At 38.2% G+C, this 18,481-nt stretch overlaps 1 protein-coding gene across 14 annotated transcripts in view; it reads left to right on the forward strand.

Annotated features, from left to right (window-relative positions):
* The window catches only part of KIF1B (kinesin family member 1B), a 133,954-nt gene that overhangs the window by 103,865 nt on the left and 11,608 nt on the right, over positions 1-18,481 (forward strand). For 9 of the 14 annotated variants that reach the window (XM_063106852.1, XM_063106851.1, XM_063106862.1 and 6 more), the window contains 11 exons: positions 1,691-1,809; positions 2,431-2,486; positions 3,115-3,153; positions 4,457-4,565; positions 5,765-5,831; positions 6,559-6,643; positions 8,279-8,384; positions 14,985-15,099; positions 15,940-16,073; positions 17,005-17,066; positions 18,263-18,408. In XM_063106852.1, the coding sequence (XP_062962922.1) occupies positions 1,691-1,809; positions 2,431-2,486; positions 3,115-3,153; positions 4,457-4,565; positions 5,765-5,831; positions 6,559-6,643; positions 8,279-8,384; positions 14,985-15,099; positions 15,940-16,073; positions 17,005-17,066; positions 18,263-18,408 (1,038 nt within the window). The remainder of the gene's footprint in view (positions 1-1,690; positions 1,810-2,430; positions 2,487-3,114; positions 3,154-4,456; positions 4,566-5,764; positions 5,832-6,558; positions 6,644-8,278; positions 8,385-14,984; positions 15,100-15,939; positions 16,074-17,004; positions 17,067-18,262; positions 18,409-18,481) is intronic. The other 5 variants (XM_063106854.1, XM_063106857.1, XM_063106859.1 and 2 more) reach the window with 1 other exon arrangement.

Below are 18,481 nucleotides of genomic sequence, written 5' to 3' on the forward strand. Positions count from 1 at the left end.
TGAACATTTTCGCCAAACATCAGGTTTGTGGTACCTGGCTTTCTTAGCTGAGGAAGGATGATAATGTGACAATGTGAGGCGGAGCTGCTTGCTGTACTAAAGGGAGATTGGAGGGAAGAATAAACAATAGAGGGAGTGGCCAGAGTGGTGAGGTAATCCTCTTAGCAGGGAGCCTTCTTAGCGGAATTACAATGGGCCCAGTGAGTGGTGTGCCAATAAACTCTTCCAGCTGTTTGAATGTAGTGAGTTGTTTTAGTGTTTCTGTCCTAGAAAAATAAGCTTGTTTAATATGAATTTTGTTAATGCATTGTCCTTTAAACCCTAAGATACTTATATTGTTTGGTTGCAAGTAATGTAGAAAATATTAAATACCTTCTGTAGCTAAATTAAGATTCAGAGTCTGTTTCCTTGCAGCTATTACTATAATTAACCCATTAATGCCCCTTACAACTGTCTTCATACATGGAGTGAGAAAACAGACCTTCCATCTCTTATAGGAAATTTCACTCAAACTCTATTCAGAAGTCATCATCCTCATCACAATAGCAAACCTTTGTTGAGAGTTTATTTTGTGTCTGTCACTGTTCTGAATGTTTTCACGTGTCATTTAATCCTAACCTTTACACCAGGGACTATAATAATCCCTATGGTACAGCTGAGATAACTGAGGCACAGAGCAGTTAAAGTCACTCACCAAGGTTAGAAAGCTAGGAAGAGGCAGGGATGGGATTTGAACCAAGAGAAATGTGGCTTTAGTGTCCAGGATCTTCACTACTACATGAAACTGCCTCTCATTCTCTTCCTAACCATGTAAAGTGAAGGAGGAAAGGACAACTGCAAAGATGGAACAAGCAAACACAAAGTACACTTTTCTTTTTCATGCTTGTATAAATATGAGCATGCATGTATCAGATAAACATTGGTTGGTGCTATGTGTAAGGACTGTGCCTGACATTTTTGGGGAATGCAGATGAATCACAGATACCCCCAAGATGCTTAGAATTATGTTAGCAGAAGTAAAATGCATACATAACATTAGTACAAGATAGAGACATGAGAAAAATATTCATAAAATATAGTGGGAGTAAAGAAAGGGAAAGTTATTTCCATTAATGGAAAGATATTTTAAGTTACAGTTTTATTGGAGCAGGGATGGTGGAGAAAGGAAGTGGGGGAGCTTCCTGAGGGCTGTAGTGTAAGTAAGAAAAGGTACGTCAGACGTGACGTTGTGCCTGGCACAGAGTCCACAGGCAATGCATGTGTTTCTTATTGTTACTATTTGAGCTGGGCCTTGAAGTACAAGAGTGACTTAGATGCATGGAGAGATGGAAAGGCCTTCCGGGTAGCAGGGTTTCAGCTTGGGCTGGTCCTGGCATAGGAGGAGAGAGAGCAAGTGAAAGGAGCAGCAGGTGAGTTTGACTATGTGGAAACTAAAGTGTTTGAAGGGCAGAAGGGGGCCAAGGTCAGTTGGAGAAACTCGTGGAGAGTCTTGAGTGCCTGAAGCTTAGTAAAATTACTTTAGAATGAAAACCAGAGGGCAGCCGCTATCTTTTTGTGCAGGAGCCCTACATAGTAAAATACCCAGAACATACTGGATACTCAACAGTACCAAAGTTCTGATTGACGCACAAATGTGTGTTTTCTTATAATAAATCTTTTCCTAATCTTGCTTGGCTTTATTCCTTATTAGATTGCAGTGGAAGTCACAGAATCATTTGTGGAATATATCAAAACCAAGCCTATTGTATTTGAAGTCTTTGGGCATTATCAGCAGCACCCACTTCATCTGCAAGGACAGGACCTCAACAGGTTTGGACCAGATGAGCAAAGATTTTTGTTGTTGTTACTGTTTTGTTTTTTAGTTCCTCAATTCCTGGAAAGGAAGAAATCTTTTGAAGGATTAAGATAACTAAATAACAGTTTTATGTATAACCCCATGTTTCCTCTTTAGAAATGTCACCACCTTTTTCTAGGCATCTAATTACTAATTTATATAGAACAAATTGAATTTTGCCCAGATGACCTTGAATACCCTCTTTTTGTAGGAAGAGACTTGGAATAGGGCAGAAAATTGAGGTAGTAGGGATATAACATGAAAGCTGTGTAGTGTCCCACAACTCAGTGCAGCAGAAGCTCTAAGTGGTGTCATCACAGTTGATGAGAGAGCCACAATAGGGACTTTTTGATGATGGCAGAGTGTCAATATCAACAGAAGAATTTTCTTATTTCATTCATTAGCTAAGATTTACAGGGGGATTTTTATTAAAATGTTTTAGCCTGTTTCACTATGTGGGATTATGTTTACTCTCTGGTGTTATGCCAGAGTTGAAAATGCGAAAAGACCTGTTTCCTTAAAGGGAATTTAAACATGCCATTAATATCAACATCTGACTCTTTTTAGTCTTGAAGTTTATTTTCCTTTCTTTGCAGTCCACCTCAACCATCTCGACGATTCTTCCCTCCACCCATGCCACTCTCCAAGCCAGGTGAGCACTAGCTACATTCTTTGGATGATGTTCTCTGCGTGAATACATCTCTTATTCTGAATGACACTCCAGATAAAAACCATATTCGAATTCTTGTTCCTCTTTTATGGGTCTTTATGTGTTTCTGCTCCTCTGTGTGTATCCAGCAGAAACTAGAATTCTTGGTTCCAGCTTTAAAATAGGAAGTAAGAAACAATAGGGCTCCATCTGTGCCAATTCTCTGGTTTTATTGCAGATTTTGATTACCTCCCTGTACCTAAATCTCTATGCTTTATGTGTAACTCTTCATAACTGTCAGATGACTAGGCATTTCTTTGCATATTAAAGTTATTCTGCATGCTCACTTGTCTTGTTTTGATTTTTCTTTATTTTCGTCCTTTTTCCTCATTGCCCACTTACCAAATCCTCCCCTTCCCCGTGCTCATTCTCCACCCTCTGTGTACTCCTCATCTCCATCTGCCATCAGACCACGAGAGAAAGATTGAGCTGATTCGGTTTCTCGTGTCTGGCTATGTGAATGTGCATGTGTTGGACACGGTTTCTGAGCACGCCATTGTGCTCGCATCTTCTGCTGCAGCCACCTTCCAGGATGAGGCTGACCCATTGCCACCTTTTCTCTTTCTGCCAGTTCCCAGCTGCCAGAGCGAGAGGGTACCCAAACGAGATGGTTAGTAGCTAAATTAGCTCTGCCTTAGATGTAGAATCAGCCTCAGGGGCTTGTCCTCAAGCCTGGCTCTCTGTGTATGAAACACTGACATCTGTTTGCTACTTGACCTGAATGTAGAGTTTGGCACATTGTCAAGATCATATCACATTTCCTTCAGAGAGATTTTATGAAGCACCTTCTCTACTTGTGCCTCTTTCACATCACCCTAGAGGTGAGGGGCTCCTTATATTTGTCCGTTTGGATTCTTTGCAATAATAGCTTTAATTTTGAAGATTTTTACTAGCAGTTGGTTTTGTTTTAATACGTCTGGTTTTGCTTTCTGACCTTTAGATGACTGTCAGAATCAGTAACCCTGTTTTTTTTCTGACTCGCATCACCAATTCATGTGAATTTCAGCTGGGGTGAATGCTGCTGATAGGCTACACATTCAGATAGTGCTATATGATTCATAAAGCCCCTTTATATACATTATGTTAGTGGAATTTCACAATGCCTTTTCAAGATAACAGACTAACTATTGTGATCCACATTTTATCTTTCTGCTTGATTTTTTTTTTGGTGGCTGGCCAGATAGACTCACAGAGGTTAAGCGACTTAACTAAAGTCCCATAGCATACACACAGTTAAGAATATGGAATTTACATCTGAAGAAAATGTGTAACATAAGATCATTTACTGAATCCTGTATTTACAGATTAGACCAGTGGTTCCCAAATTTATGTGCACATTGGAATCACCTGGGGAACTTCAAACCTCATGGAGGAAGGACTGTGTCCCTGTAAAGATTGTGATTAGTTGATCTGGGCATGGCCTGGGCTTTCATCTTTAAGATCCCCAGGTGACTCTTATGTATAAGGAGGTTTGGAAGCCGCTGGGCTGGTCACCACACCAGCTTTGAATGAGCCCCTGTGATGTCAAGGCTCTACCCAGGTACTTTCCAAGCATGGTCTCTCTCACATTATTACAGTGCTCTGCATGCCACAAAATGTGAGATTCTAGAATAGGAAGATTTTTTAGTGGTTTTGTGAGCACATTTATTCTGCATGAAACCTGTTTTCTCATCTTTGGAGACAGTTTGTTGAGAGGAAAAAAGATACTGACTCTTCATTTTCCTCATTCTCTGAATTTAGAGGTAGTAACAAAGTTGATGTTGAAGTTTCTCTGGGTCATCTGCATTGAAATCTATCCCCTGACTCTTGTTGCCTTTCCCAAGTGTGTTCTTGAAGACTGACATTAGACAAGCTTATACTTTTGCTGAGTAGACTTGAACCAAATTTTGACATTTTCTAAAAACTTTCAAAAGTTCCAGCCACCAAGTTAAACACCATGAGCAAAACCAGCCTTGGCCAGAGCATGAGCAAGTATGACCTTCTGGTTTGGTTTGAGATCAGTGAACTGGAGCCTACGGGAGAGTAAGTCTAACTTTCTAAACTTTTAAATAAGGCAAAGTATTTCAAAATTAGGAAGGGTAATTTTGAGTCTCTTGCATTTGGGTTCATGAATCATTGTTACTGTCAAATCCCAGTTTTTAATTGAATTTTGGTGGTCTTGGTAATTTTCTTTGAATCAGATGTTTGTCAGAGAACTGACTATCCAGCATAATAATGTGCCTTCTTGTCAGCAACAGCAAGGTAATGGAGACTGGCACTTTGTTATGGGGGAAAACCACCTACATAGTGGGTTTTATCAGTAGCAAAGAAAGGAGCATATTGCACAGAATATGGTCAAGACCTTCTTTACTAATCTCAGTGAGGGGTTTGAGGGGCAGAATGTTTCCCTAGACCAGGGCTTTTCAACCTGGGCACTAGTTTAGGCCAGATAATTCTCTGTCGTGGGGGGCTGTTCCATGTAATGTAGGTTATTTTGCAGCATTCTTAGGCTCTATTCACAAGACGCTGGTAGCACTTCCCCTTCAGTTGTGACAAGCAAAATGCTTTTGGAAGAACAAAAATAGAGATTTTCCTGCTGAATAGTGGCAAGGGACTGTATCAGTTAATGGAAAGGGTAGAGGGTAAATCCTAGTATTCCTCTGTGTATAATGCTGAGAACCACCATCACAATCATCACTGTGAAACATTTATTAAGTTCCTACTGTGTGTAGGACACAATGTTAAGTATGGCTCTATTGATCCTTCAGGTAGTTGTCAGTAGTGACATTGCTTTGAGGAATTTGCCTTTCTATAGATCTATAATGTGATTATAATTTGCATTATGAGGGAGAAGTAGTTACAGTAATGGTTTCTACTGAATTAATTGCTTTCTGAATCTTAAAAAAACCATCTAGAATCTGAAATTATCTGTTTCTTACTTCCTGTCAATTGCCATAGCTGTTATACATTATTCATTGAGTATTTTTTATGTAAGGGGCTGGGATGGAACAAATAGATGTTACTGTCCTTTGAGCACTTCAGTCTAGTAAGGATGATGTGGCATAGATATGTGGAAAGGGGTTAGTAAATACAAATGACTGTATGATAAAATGCCAGAACGGTGAGAGAGACATGGGGTCAGAGTTTAGAATAACAAAGACCACTGGGGGCTAAAGCAACCAGGAGAGACTTTGCCAATCGAAGTAGCACTTAACTTTTCTTTTGCATTTCTATTTTTATAGGTATATTCCAGCTGTGGTTGACCACACAGCAGGCTTGCCGTGCCAGGGGACGTTTTTGCTTCATCAGGTACTAATGAGGGAGCAAAATAGGCCTATGAGGTAATACCCAAAAGAGGTTAAAATAAGAAACATAACTCTTTTTTCTCTTCATTTCATCTGTTTCAAAGGTGGGAGGTTTGAGGTGAGGGCCATTATCCTGTTTTCTTGTCCTTTTTTTTCTTCTTTTTATGTTTGTTTTTTAATGTTTCTTCCTCAGATCTTCGCTTACATATACCCTTGCTTTTATATATAAGTATATTTTATAGTAGCTATTTGAAAAAGAGTTTATTTCATTCAACTATTAACATTTGTGTGGCTCCCATGTCATTTTCTACACTTCATTTCATGATGTTTGGAAGCTCTGTGCTTTCATAGCCAAAAGTTCTTAATTGGGGTTGAGGATGAAGGTTTCAATGGACAAAAAATCTGGTCATGAAATGTAGGTCCCCCTTTAGTAAATTAAATATAGATTCAGTTAGTGCTCAAAAATGCTTATGACAGGTGGGCATAGGGGCTGGGGGTCCTATACTCTGGCACATACAATCTGGGCATCTGTTCTTAAAACCGTATTAGAACCCAACTATTCCTCAGTCCTTGACCCGTTCCCCTTTATTTAAAATAACAGTGTGGACAGCATTTTCCCTCTCCATACCTCTCCTTCCTTTCCATTCCCACACCATACAATCCAGTAAACAACAAACAAGAGGAAATGATAGATTGCTCCAACTAAATTGCAGCCCTTCTCCATTATCTAGGGCATCCAAAGAAGGATCACAGTGACCATTATCCATGAAAAGGGGAGTGAGCTTCACTGGAAAGATGTTCGTGAACTAGTGGTAGGTGAGTACATTCCATTGGCTGAGGACAGAGCCAGGCTTTTTAGAGAAGTCATTATTTCCTGTTTGGAGCACAGAGAATGTGGGGAAGACTGTACTGGAGAACACAGACTGTGGAGAATATGTAAAAGCCTTGAGTTTGAAACTACTCTTTTGTTTTCTAGGACATTTTGAGTTAGAGAGGAATATATCTAACATGGAAATGGCTATAAAGCAAAGACCAGAGTGGAGAAATTAAGGCATATTGACTAAATAGTATGAGATTTAGAATGCTAGTCTAAGGGAAGGGTTTGGAACTGTTGTTGCCACGGACCTCTTCGGCAGTAGTGAAGCCTCAGAATTATGTTTTAACCATGGAAAGTAAAGTACTTAGGATTACAAAGGAAACTAATAATATTGCAATACAGTTGTTAAAATATTAAACAAATCTGTAATGTAAGCTCTTCTTTATTGATTCATTAAATTACATGATTTAGTAGCTGGTCTTATTACCATAATTTCAAAGTGGTGATGAATGAGAAAGATATTTTGCATTAGCGTGATATGAAAACATCTGTGGTTTCTGCTGGGGACAGAGTCAGAGTTACTGCTAATTCTTCTGTGGTTTATTGCCTTCCTTCATAATTGAATGAAATGCTAAATTTCAGAAAAAGTTTATGAAAATAAATATGTGATTTTCTTTCCCATCCAAGCTCAGTGGACCCCCTGAATTCTATCCACAGACCACTTATGGTTCTTTGAGCCAGATTAAGAACTCCTGGAAGGGAGATTATATTCTACCTTGTCTGGGGCAGTGGTTTTCAAGCTTTTTCAAAATTATTTTTTATATGGAACACTAGTATACAAAACAGAAGAGATGCTTTCTGACCAGAAAGTGTGGGGGAGGATATAGAGACAATGGTTGCTAAGGCTTCTCTGAAGAACCCTGCAATTTATTTTATTTAACAGACTCTTATGTAGTGTTTATCATGTGTCAATTGCTTTTCTGAATGTTCTAACAGTATTAGTTTATTTAATCCCCATCAGGTAAGGGAAGAATTGTTATTCTAACTTCACAGATAAGGAAACTGAAGCTCAGAGAGGTTGAGTATTATGCCCAAAGCCTCACAGCTAATAAGAATTGGAACCAAGATTTGAACACAAACAGTCCAACATTCAGAGATGGTGCTCTTAACATCTGTGCGATTCTGCATCCCCTACTGTTAATTTGAAAACAGAGTTGTAGGATTTTGAACAAGAGAGCAGTATAATAAAGTCAGTGGCTTAAGAAATTTATATGAGTGTAAAATGGATTGGAACAGGGGAAATGTGAGAAGCAGGGAGACCAGTTAAATGACTATTACAAGCTTGGAGGGGAAGGTGGCCTTTGTGAGCAGGACAGTGATATTGGAAATAAAAGTTGGGATGAGTATGAGAAACTCTTTATGAACAAAGAATCAGTAAGGTTTCACAATTGATTAAATGTGGGAAGTAAAGGAAAGACAGACTGTGGAGAAGAAGGGAGAACCCTACAGGTAACCAAATGACTCTTCTAGTACCTGAAGTACCACAAAGATTTGAAAGTCTCTTTTTGGCTTAATGAATTTATGTTTTGCTTTTAAATGTGTCCATGTTCTGGTTTCACTATTCTTTCTTTTAGGCCGGATTAGGAATAAGCCTGAGGTGGATGAAGCTGCAGTTGATGCCATCCTCTCCCTAAATATTATTTCTGCCAAGTACCTGAAGTCTTCCCACAACTCCAGCAGGTGGGGCACCCTGAGCAGCACGATGAGTCAGCCCCTGTGGGGGTTGATCAGTACACCATTAGATTCCTCATTTGTTCATGACTCCTAGTTCAGGTGAAGAAACTAGTTCCCTTCTCACTTCAAAAATCCCTGTTTCTTCCCCTGCCCACCCAGCTCTCCAAAAAGAAAGAGAGAAACAATCAAAGACATGTGTATGTGATCAGTTACCCTTAGAGATGGAAATGTCCTATCCCATATGGAGTTTGAGTAGATGCAACACAATAAAGAAAAATCAGTAAAGAGAAAACTCAGGGCCAGCCCCGTGGCTCACTCAGGAGAGTGCGGTGCTGTTAGCGCCAAGGCCGTGGGTTCGGATCCTATATAGGGATGGCCGGTGCGCTCACTGGCTGAGCATGGTGCGGACGACACCAAGCCGAGGGTTGCGATCCCCTTACTGGTCAAAAAAAAAAAAAAGAAAGAAAGAAAGAAAAAGAAAACTCGGCATGCTACCCAAGGGTTTAAAAATACAAATTAATTATTGCTAAGCCTAGCGGCTGGCTGGTTAGCTCAGTTGGTTAGAATGTGGTGCTGATAACACCAAGGTCCATGGTTCGATCCCTGGACTGGCTAGCATCTAAATAAGTAAATATTGCTAAGACTAAATGTTTTTCTGTGAAGTGGTTGCTATGGAGAAAGGCTTCTCACTCCTGAGTATCATGGAAATGTGCCCTCCAAGGGATACTGAGGCAAGCCTCTTATGTTTAGGCTTTGCTGCTGCTAGTGTAGGCTCAATTATTCTCAGTATTTGCTTTTCATTTTCATTTATGTGTAAAGGTGTGATAAATTAAGTTTCTCTTAAAATTCCCTTTTATAATCATGTGATTACAGACATTGCGTAAAGTATGTAGCCATTTTACTTTCCCATTGTAGAGTGGAACTAAACCTGCTGGGGGACTCTTATGCCCCCGGCCCCATCCCCCCCCCCCCCCCCCCCCCCCGCTCCAAGGAATTATGTCATTGTCTCAAAGATTCCCTCTCTTCATATCATCACGGCTGGGAAACAGGAGCAGCTGCATGTTCTGATGTGGGCTGAGAATGCTGCCTTCAAGTTACAAGACTTCCCTGCACTTCTCTTTGCTCTAGAGAAACTTGCTTGCATCTGTGTTGAGAAGAGGGAAGGGGAAAATAAGACAGTAGGCAGAAACAGAAAGAAAAGTTTGGGCCAGGATTAATTCTTTCCATTGTGTTCTTGTATTATACTTTTGCTATATGGAAGAGAAAAAAGGAACAAACTTTTGTTTGCTTTTTTGCATATAAGAGGAGCTGTAGGGGGAGGGGTGGCAGAGATAAAGAGGGGTGCTTTGACCATCCCTAGGCCAAATTGTGAACAATATCATTTCTCTGAAGTTAGCAGTAACTCCGTTTTCTCTCTTCTGCTAGATATTTTATAGCCAGTGCTTAGCTGGCATTCACATTTTCTTTGCAACTGTGAAAACTGAATTAAATTTCCCTATGGTAATTATCAAAATACACAGGGAAAAATGGTGTTTGGTAGAAATTTGGTTGTGCTAAGTTTGTCTGCATTAGAGTAACCTTGAAAAGTCCTTTGATTTATGTCTAGCAGCAGGTCAGGTGCTGGAGAAAATGAATTTGGCTTTGTTAGAAGCAGCTTATCTTATATAATAGAAGTTTAGAGTTAGTTAATCAAAAAGTTGGCTAAAGTCAAGAATAATAGAAAGATAATCCACTTTAAACATTTTTGTTTTAATTTAAACTATATGAATGTACATTAATTTATCAAGTTCTTGCTGTAGGGCCAAGGCCTTTTCTTTAATTACATGACCATTTGTTGGAATTCTGATTGTTTGTCTCATAAAACCACACCCATAATTCATCTTCTGTAATTTTCAGTTTGGTGAACAAGAACTAGAAACCTATGCAGAAAATCTAAGTCCAAAATTCTTTAAACTTTTTATCATCTATCACTAACATTTGGTCATTTAAACATTTGATCATTTTCCCCTTGCTTTTATGTTTATCTCACTCAAACTTAATTTAACAGCTATCTTTAAACAACTCATCATTATCAGATCTTTTAAAAACAGTCACCTTTGTTTTCACAGAAACAAAAATTCTTTTTGCCTTCACAGTTGATTGATTTGCCTAATATTTAATTGAATTAACTAATTATAATAAGTACAACTGGCATAAATAGGTTTGAGACCAGATATTACTTTTTACTTTCACTTGATAAGCACAGAACTCAACTCTTGGGAGCGAATTGTCTGGGCATATGAGACATCTCTGTAGTTTAGGATGTTCAGTGAAAAATGGACACCAGTATTTATGTTACAGCTGTGGAGAACATAGCTTAATATGGTAACCTATGTTGCTAAATGGAATTTGAGAGCTTTTGTACTATTTGTCTAAGGTTTAATGTTTAAAGTTGAACTTGTAGAACTCCAATTTGGATGTATAATGTATGTATCTCAGAGGGATTTACTAATGTATTGATAGTATAATTGACAAGGATCATTATTCCTCTTCTTCCCAGTCCTAAATTTATGTTAACTAATTGACGTGGTTTTCCCTTAACTCTATGGCAATTTCCTCCTATTCCCAATACTAAGTCATAACTGGAAGGTATGTTAATAGAGGTGGTCTCCAAATTCCCTTCTATACCCAGCATTTTCTTTAATTGAAAGTCTTAGGAGAGGGACCCATGTCACTGTAAGCCTGCTGCCAAATTGTGCCCCACTGAGTTCTCTGTTAATTGTTGTCCACTTGAATTCACTTTACTTACTAGCAAATTTGTCTTTTTTGTATACATTTTTTTCTCTTCTGCTTTTCTTTTCTTTTTTTTTTTTTTTTCTGCACTAACAAAAGCCTTTTCTATATTTTTGCAGGCTCTTTCTTGATAAGGATATTCCTAGGTATTTTCTGTTTGCTTTTTTGTACATAAAGATTCTAGTTTACCAGAATACTTTATGTCTTATGTTGCTTTGATTGCTATTTTAATTTAGTGTTTTTTCCCCCCGGTAAACCTTAGCTGTACTAAGCATAGAGCAAGACCTTATCCTGTACCCTAAGTCACTCTCCTATACCCTAAAACACTTCTCCTTTGTGCCCTGAGTTTTTCTGATGTGTGTACAGTTTTGCGAATAGCTTCTTAAATAATTTCTAGAGTTCTGAATTATTTTCTCATAAATCTGAATTATTTTCTCATAAATTATTTTCTCAGTAAATTTGTCCATTTTATTCTTATGCCCCTCCAAATTTTCCTCTTCTGTATTATAAAGTAGAATGTTTCTCCTCTCATTTTATACGGAACCTCAGGCTTTGTTTTCTGTTCTCTTTGTCTTCTCTCTCTCAAAAGCTTGAAAGATTTGTTGCTGTGTAACCTTGCAGAACCATTCACTTTTTTGTTTTGTCCTGTGCAGTAGTAGACACTAATTTGGTTATTTGGGTAGTTGAGTCTGTGAGAAATATTTTGTTTATTTTTAAACATACCTCTTTCTCCTATCAAGGTTGCTTGTCTTACCTATTTTCTTTTTGGAATAGAAGAATATCCTGGTGTGGTGATGAAGAAAGCTTTTTCCCATCTCTCTCTTTACCTGATTTAGAAAACTGATAGACATGATACATGACAATATAGCCTAAAATGTTAATATATATGCATATATACAAGTTAGCTGATGTTATCGGTTTAATGAGTTTATATCTTAATCTGGACTCCATTCAGTTCATATTTCAGATGTTCTCCTAATGAACTCAAGAGAGTCCATCAGGTGTGACCATAATGTAAGAACTTGGTTTTTAAATTGTTCATAATTAATAAATTCAAGGAAATAAATTCTTCAAAGTAGTCACCCTGAAACCTATTTCTTCTCTTGTGCTGCTGTTGTTTGGAACATCTTGAGAAATCCATATGGGATCATTTTCTAACCATCTCAAGAGCTGTATAGGAAAACATGTCTCAGTAGTCAGCCCTATTTCTAACCCTAAATTCTCTTGCCAGCTTGCTTTAACTGCCATTTTTCAGCATTCTTGGTTGTATTTCTTACAACCATCTCTCAAGAATTGCCACCTGTGGTGGTTATTACAAAAGAACGTGTTGCAGCAACTTCAAAGCAAAAAAAAAGAAAAAACTTTTTTTTCCTAGTACGAGAAGATTTTAGTGGAGTCAAAATTTCCTTTATGTTAGTCAGGTTTCTGCCAGTGAAATTTTCTCTTTAGGTTAAGTGAAAACCTAATGTGAAAACAGAAATGTGAAGAGGCCTTCTTATACAAATTGAAAACATTTGCCTCAGTTGAAAAAGTCACCTTAGTAGTTACTCTGGGAGGTGTTATCTATGGTTTGGAATTTAGTGAATCACTAATCACAGGCAAATGTGGTAGGAATTTCTGTCACATATCACCAACATCATAAATTCTCTCACTCTAAGAAAGGGGGTGTCAAAAACAAAATTACAACAAATTTAATTGAAGATCTCAATTGGCTTTATTGCACTTCTAGAATTGGGCAACAAGTTATTCCATAGAATAGAATAAGTGTTCCAGTGAGCCAAGCAAGAGGAGAATGGTTTTATAGAGAGAAAAAGGGCTGATGAAAGTAGAAGTAACGAAAGAATGGATTGGTCATTTCAAAGTTACTTTTCTTGTACGGTGGGAACAGGAAATCAGAACTATAGGAAAATAACTGATTAGTTAATATCAGATTACTTCAGGCTATATCATTTGTATAAGGATTAAAGCAGAGGGAACTTTATTATCATACCTACTTAAGATTTAAACTTGGCTATTATCTCTCCCACCTAAAGGTCAGACCACAGCCTAAGTGACATGGAACTTAGCAGGGGTGACTCTGTTTTGATTTTTAGTCTGGTCTTTTGGGACCTAGTGCAGGAATTTAGTCCAAAACAACAGCATCCTATAATTTTTATTTAATAGGGGTTTATTTCACGTTAGCACAGTTGTATCCAGCCCCTGTGATGGGACAGGTAGGCCGCATTCCTGGTACCTTAACAAAAACAGGGACACGATAAAAGAGCAGCTCTCAGGATGATAAGTGTTCTCAGGTGGCTTCTGCTGAAGTAGTGGATATCATCACCCAATATTAGGATTTGTCTTAAGCCAAATTAAAATGAAAATTTGATCTAAATAGGGCTTCGCGGAGCATGAAGGGTTTTCTGCTGAACCCAGGGAGCCCAGGAGCTATGGAAAGACTTCCATCATCCATCATTTCTGTTGCTGTTTGGGTCACTTGGTGGCTTTGCCTGTCTTGTTAGTTGCCCCTATATTCCTTTGGTGTCTTTGTAGAAAAATTTCTTGACCCACACTTGCTGCTTTAAAAGCCGGACATTTAAGACAGTATCAAGTACCTGAAGAAGACTTAGATCTAGAAGCAGCTACAAAGTGAATTGATCAGATCTCACACACTGGTACTTGGAAGATGAGGTGTGGTCAAGGAGTTCACTTTCAGAAATGTATTCTCTTCTCTGTTGATAGTTTCTGGAGGAGGAAGCATGGGAGTGTGTTTAAAGAGAGGGTTATGCTAGCTATTTGTCATAGGAAATCTAGAAGAGGCATCAGTAGTGAGTTTACTGTTTGGGAAGGAGTAAGGAAGAAGGTATTGGGCAGGGAACAGAATGAGCAAATATTCTTTCTAAATGAATTGGGTGAGCTGTGTTCTATCTGCAGAGAGCTAGTGGTGATGGGGTAGACAAGGCTTGTCATGTAGATCTGAGAAGGGAAACCATGGAGTTGAATTTGGAGTTGATCTGTAACACTGCTATTGAACTCAGTACAGTATTTCAGATGAGACTTCTTAAACTGGAAGAATTACTGTCTATTAGGGTCTATGATGTTTTACCAGTAGAGAAAAAAAACAATATTAGAACAACTTACAAAACCAGTTTGCGGGTCTCTATTAAATTAAGCTTCTGGTTGTTATTTAAATGTAAGATTGATTTTCAAATGGCTTTTTTTAAAAAAAACTAATACATAGATAGCATTTGGCTGGCTTTGATGTTAAAAAATCATTCTCTTTTACTGAAACATCAGCTAAGAATAACCTCTTGATCTTTTATTTAAAACAAGGGTCTCTATACTTACATTTTTCTACCTGTTTCCACCATTAATCCTCCCAGATATATTTGTGACGTTTCTGAAGCTCAGCAGAACCGGGTTGTAGGATGTGGAGACCTCATGTGATACAAAGACTGAAGCTTACAAATTACTGTTTGCTTCTTGCCCTCATTATTGACTGACAGGATAGATTAGTAGTCTTTCTTCTCTCAGTTTCTGTCCATATTCACTTATCGTTTTGATCTTAGTCCTTTTGATTGATCACACTATTTCTATGATTATAGGCAGAGGCAAGCTCGTTAAAAAAAAAAAAGCAGCATAACTGTAAGTGCTACTTAATTATGGGTGGGGGCAAGAGGATGGGAGTCCCTTTTCCTCCTAGTTAGATAAGGGCTCCCCTGTGTTATTAGATTTTGATAAATTGAAAGCATTGGTTGGTTGGTCTAAGAGTCTTTAGGATTACTGACAGTGGCAGTACCTGGACTAAGGTAACTTCAACTTTTGGATGACTCCCTCTTGTCTTTCTGATGTTAGGACCTTCTACCGTTTTGAGGCTGTATGGGACAGCTCCCTACATAACTCCCTTCTTCTGAACCGTGTGACACCCTGTGGAGAAAAGATCTACATGACTTTGTCAGCCTACCTAGAGGTGAGGAGACCAGAACTTCAGTTGCTGCAGTCAGCCAGCCCTGAGCAGTGGGCAAGTTATAATAGGAAATGGTTAGCAAAGATTCAGTTTGTTTTGTCCTCCTTTCTTCCTCTGCATCCTTAAGTTATTTATTATATTTGCTGACTGTTCTGAATATGTTAGATTCTGTTCCTGGACTCTATTTAGTCAAAAAGTCACATGACTTTTATTCTAGCTTCAGCTTCAGTAGTAGCCTAATCATCATTCTTCAAAGAATGTATGCTTTTAAGAAAACTTCACCTCTTGTTTTTGTAGCTGTGGACAGTATAGTAATGCTTAACAGCTCAGACCCTGGCACCAGCCTATCTGAGTTCAAATCCCTGTGCTGTCACTTACTGCCTGTATGTCCTTGGACAAGCTTTCTGTGCCTCAGTTTCTTCATCTAGTAAACAGAGGTAGTAATAGCATTTACCTCACAGAAAAAAAAATGCATCTGGGGCCGGCCCCGTGACTCACTTGGGAGAGTGCAGCACTGGTAGCGCCAAGGCCGCGGGTTCGGATCCTGTATAGGGATGGCCGGTGCACTCACTGGCTGTGTGTAGTGCAGACCACACCGTGCTGAGGGTTGTGATCCCCTTACCAGTCAAAACAAAAAAACAAACAAAAGAAAAAGAAATGCATCTGTAAGGAATACCACCTAAGCTTGCTCATATTTGTTGAGTTGCTATTGAAATAATTGGTGGAGCTTAAATCCTCAAGTCCCCACATCTGGGACCAGCTTTCCAAATACACTCGTGCACAGACTCAGATCACAGATACTCTGCCTACATTTCATTAGCATCCACTCCTGTCTACTTTCAGCTGGATCATTGCATCCAGCCAGCTGTCATCACCAAGGATGTGTGCATGGTCTTCTATTCCCGAGATGCCAAGATCTCGCCGCCACGCTCTCTGCGCAGCCTCTTTGGCAGTGGCTACTCAAAGTCACCAGACTCGTAAGTTTTTGAGACAAGTTTAGCTTCCAGTTTGTTTGTACAGTACAACAGAATTAGCAGTCCTTAAGTATTCCTGGCTTGCTGTTTAACGGTTAGTTTACAATTTATACACCATTTTGGTGACTGATACCTGGAGTACAGTGACTTGCATGCTGGCATTTGATAAAATGTTGATGGATGGATGAGTTAATGGAGGAAGGAAGGAATATTATATTGCAAAACTTGCAAAACAGTTTTGCAGGGACTAAATGTTCTTTTAAGTGTTATTAATTCTAACAGATTACCATTGGGATTTTCTTCTTTTTAAGACTTATTGTATCAAAGAGCTGGCTAGTTAGCTCACTTGGTTAGAGCGTGGTGTTGGTAAGACCAAGGTCAAGAGTTCAGATTTTCTTAGTAGCCAGCTGCAAAAAAAAAAAGAAAAGGAAAGGGAAAAAATGATTTATTATATCAAGAATAGTACAATGAATAGCTGTAGATTTATTATATCAAGAATAATATGATGAATACCTGTGCATCAAGGAGTACCTGTTTAGTACTCCTTGCTACTCATAATCCCCAGAATTTATCATTTCATTCTAGTCAGACTTTTTTTTCCTGCATCTCTTCTCTCTTTTGGTAAGAAAAAGCAGATTTTTAGTTTTCCCATTTGTATCATAAATTTTCTGGTTTATTCTATTTTATCCATCTTACTGAAGCTGCAGTGTTTAAAATAATGAGATGAAAACAGGCTGCTTCTAGGAAAAGATATACTACTTAAGTTCAGAATAGGAACAGAACAGTGACTAATAAGAAATGTCTGTAATTATATTTGAGTATAGGTTTCAGTCTTGACAGAGGAGACAGTATTTTAAGTAAAGAGAATTGAGATTTTCCTGTTTTTGTGCTGTTAGAAATTAAACAATTGTTTTCTTTTGTTTTCTTCAAATAGCAATCGAGTCACTGGAATTTATGAACTCAGCTTATGCAAAATGGCAGACACAGGTAGTCCAGGTGAGCTCTTATGGATCACGGAGTTGATAGTTATCTTTGCATATGTTTCAAGTATATTACATAAAAAAATTGGAGAGTCTACCTGTGTAGGATAAATATAAAATCTTTTAGAAACAAACAAAAAGAAACCGTGTGTGTTTTACCATGTGTGGTGGTGGTGATAGGAGTTATCTTTTTCTGAGTTGCAACATTGTTTGGTTTATGATGAGCAGTAACGTTATAAAAATTGTAAAGAACAAAATGTTGCTAGGCTATGAAATATTGTAAAAAATTTGAGTGAATTAGAATGAATTTGGTTTGGAAAACTTCATAACCATTTCCCTCTTACCCAAAGATAACTTGGCAGTGTAACTTTAACAGGTGCTGTCAAACTAGAATTTGAATTTCCTGCCCTAGAAAGACAAATTATTAGGTCACATTTGTTCTACGTCCTTTCCAATGTCTTTTTAGACTGCTGTTGTTCCTCTAGCCGGGTGGACTTAAGCAGCACTTAATTTCTATGTTTGTAAACAGGAACATGAACAAAAGTCAGAGTTTTTTAGAAGCATTTAATTAATGTGAGTTAGAGTCATTTTAGGGAACATATATGGAAAAGAAGTCAGGGCCCATAGGTGAGATTTAGATAAATAAAGAAAACTTTGAGTATGAGCCCAAGTCCCAATAGCAGCTACTTATACTGTCCAGATAGTTCCTTGAGGGATTTTAAAAATTAACGTAAATTCATGTATTTCATATATAAAAAACCAATATAACATTTTTAAAAAGTAAATGGGAAATGATGGAGGCTAAAGCCATCTGTCATCTACTGGCCACTGAACTACTCATATGTGTGTGTGTGTGTGTGTGTGTGTATAGTACCTTCTCACTTTTTTTTTTATATGGGTCTATTTTTATGTATTTGGAGTCAGTATATAGACTATTTAATCTCTCTATACTTTCACTTAAAATAACTTTACCATTTTCCCAAATTGCATTGTAGTCTTCCTAATTATCAAAGAATGTAAAACTCACTTTTAAAAGAAGCTCAGAGAGTTTCTTTGGGGAAAAGGCTTGAATTTTTATTGAAAAACTAAATCCCATTTATCTTGAGACCAAACTGTCTTAGTTTGCCATATATAAGTTTTACTGATTCACTTTAACCAAAAATTGGAATTGAATTTTTCTCTGAAAAAAAGGATTATTTCTTCTTGTCTTAGGAATGCAGAGAAGGAGAAGAAAAGTCTTGGATACATCAGTGGCATATGTGCGGGGTGAAGAGAACTTAGCAGGCTGGCGGCCCCGTGGAGACAGCCTCATTCTTGAGCACCAGTGGGAGTTGGAGAAGCTGGAGCTCCTGCATGAGGTATCCAAGGGCAGGAGATTCTCAAATGCAAGAATTCTCGGGCAGGGTTCTCAAAGTATCAGTCTTACACCCA

Source organism: Cynocephalus volans, chromosome 8 (genome assembly GCF_027409185.1).
Source record: "Cynocephalus volans isolate mCynVol1 chromosome 8, mCynVol1.pri, whole genome shotgun sequence".
NCBI classification, from domain to species: Eukaryota; Metazoa; Chordata; class Mammalia; order Dermoptera; family Cynocephalidae; genus Cynocephalus; species Cynocephalus volans.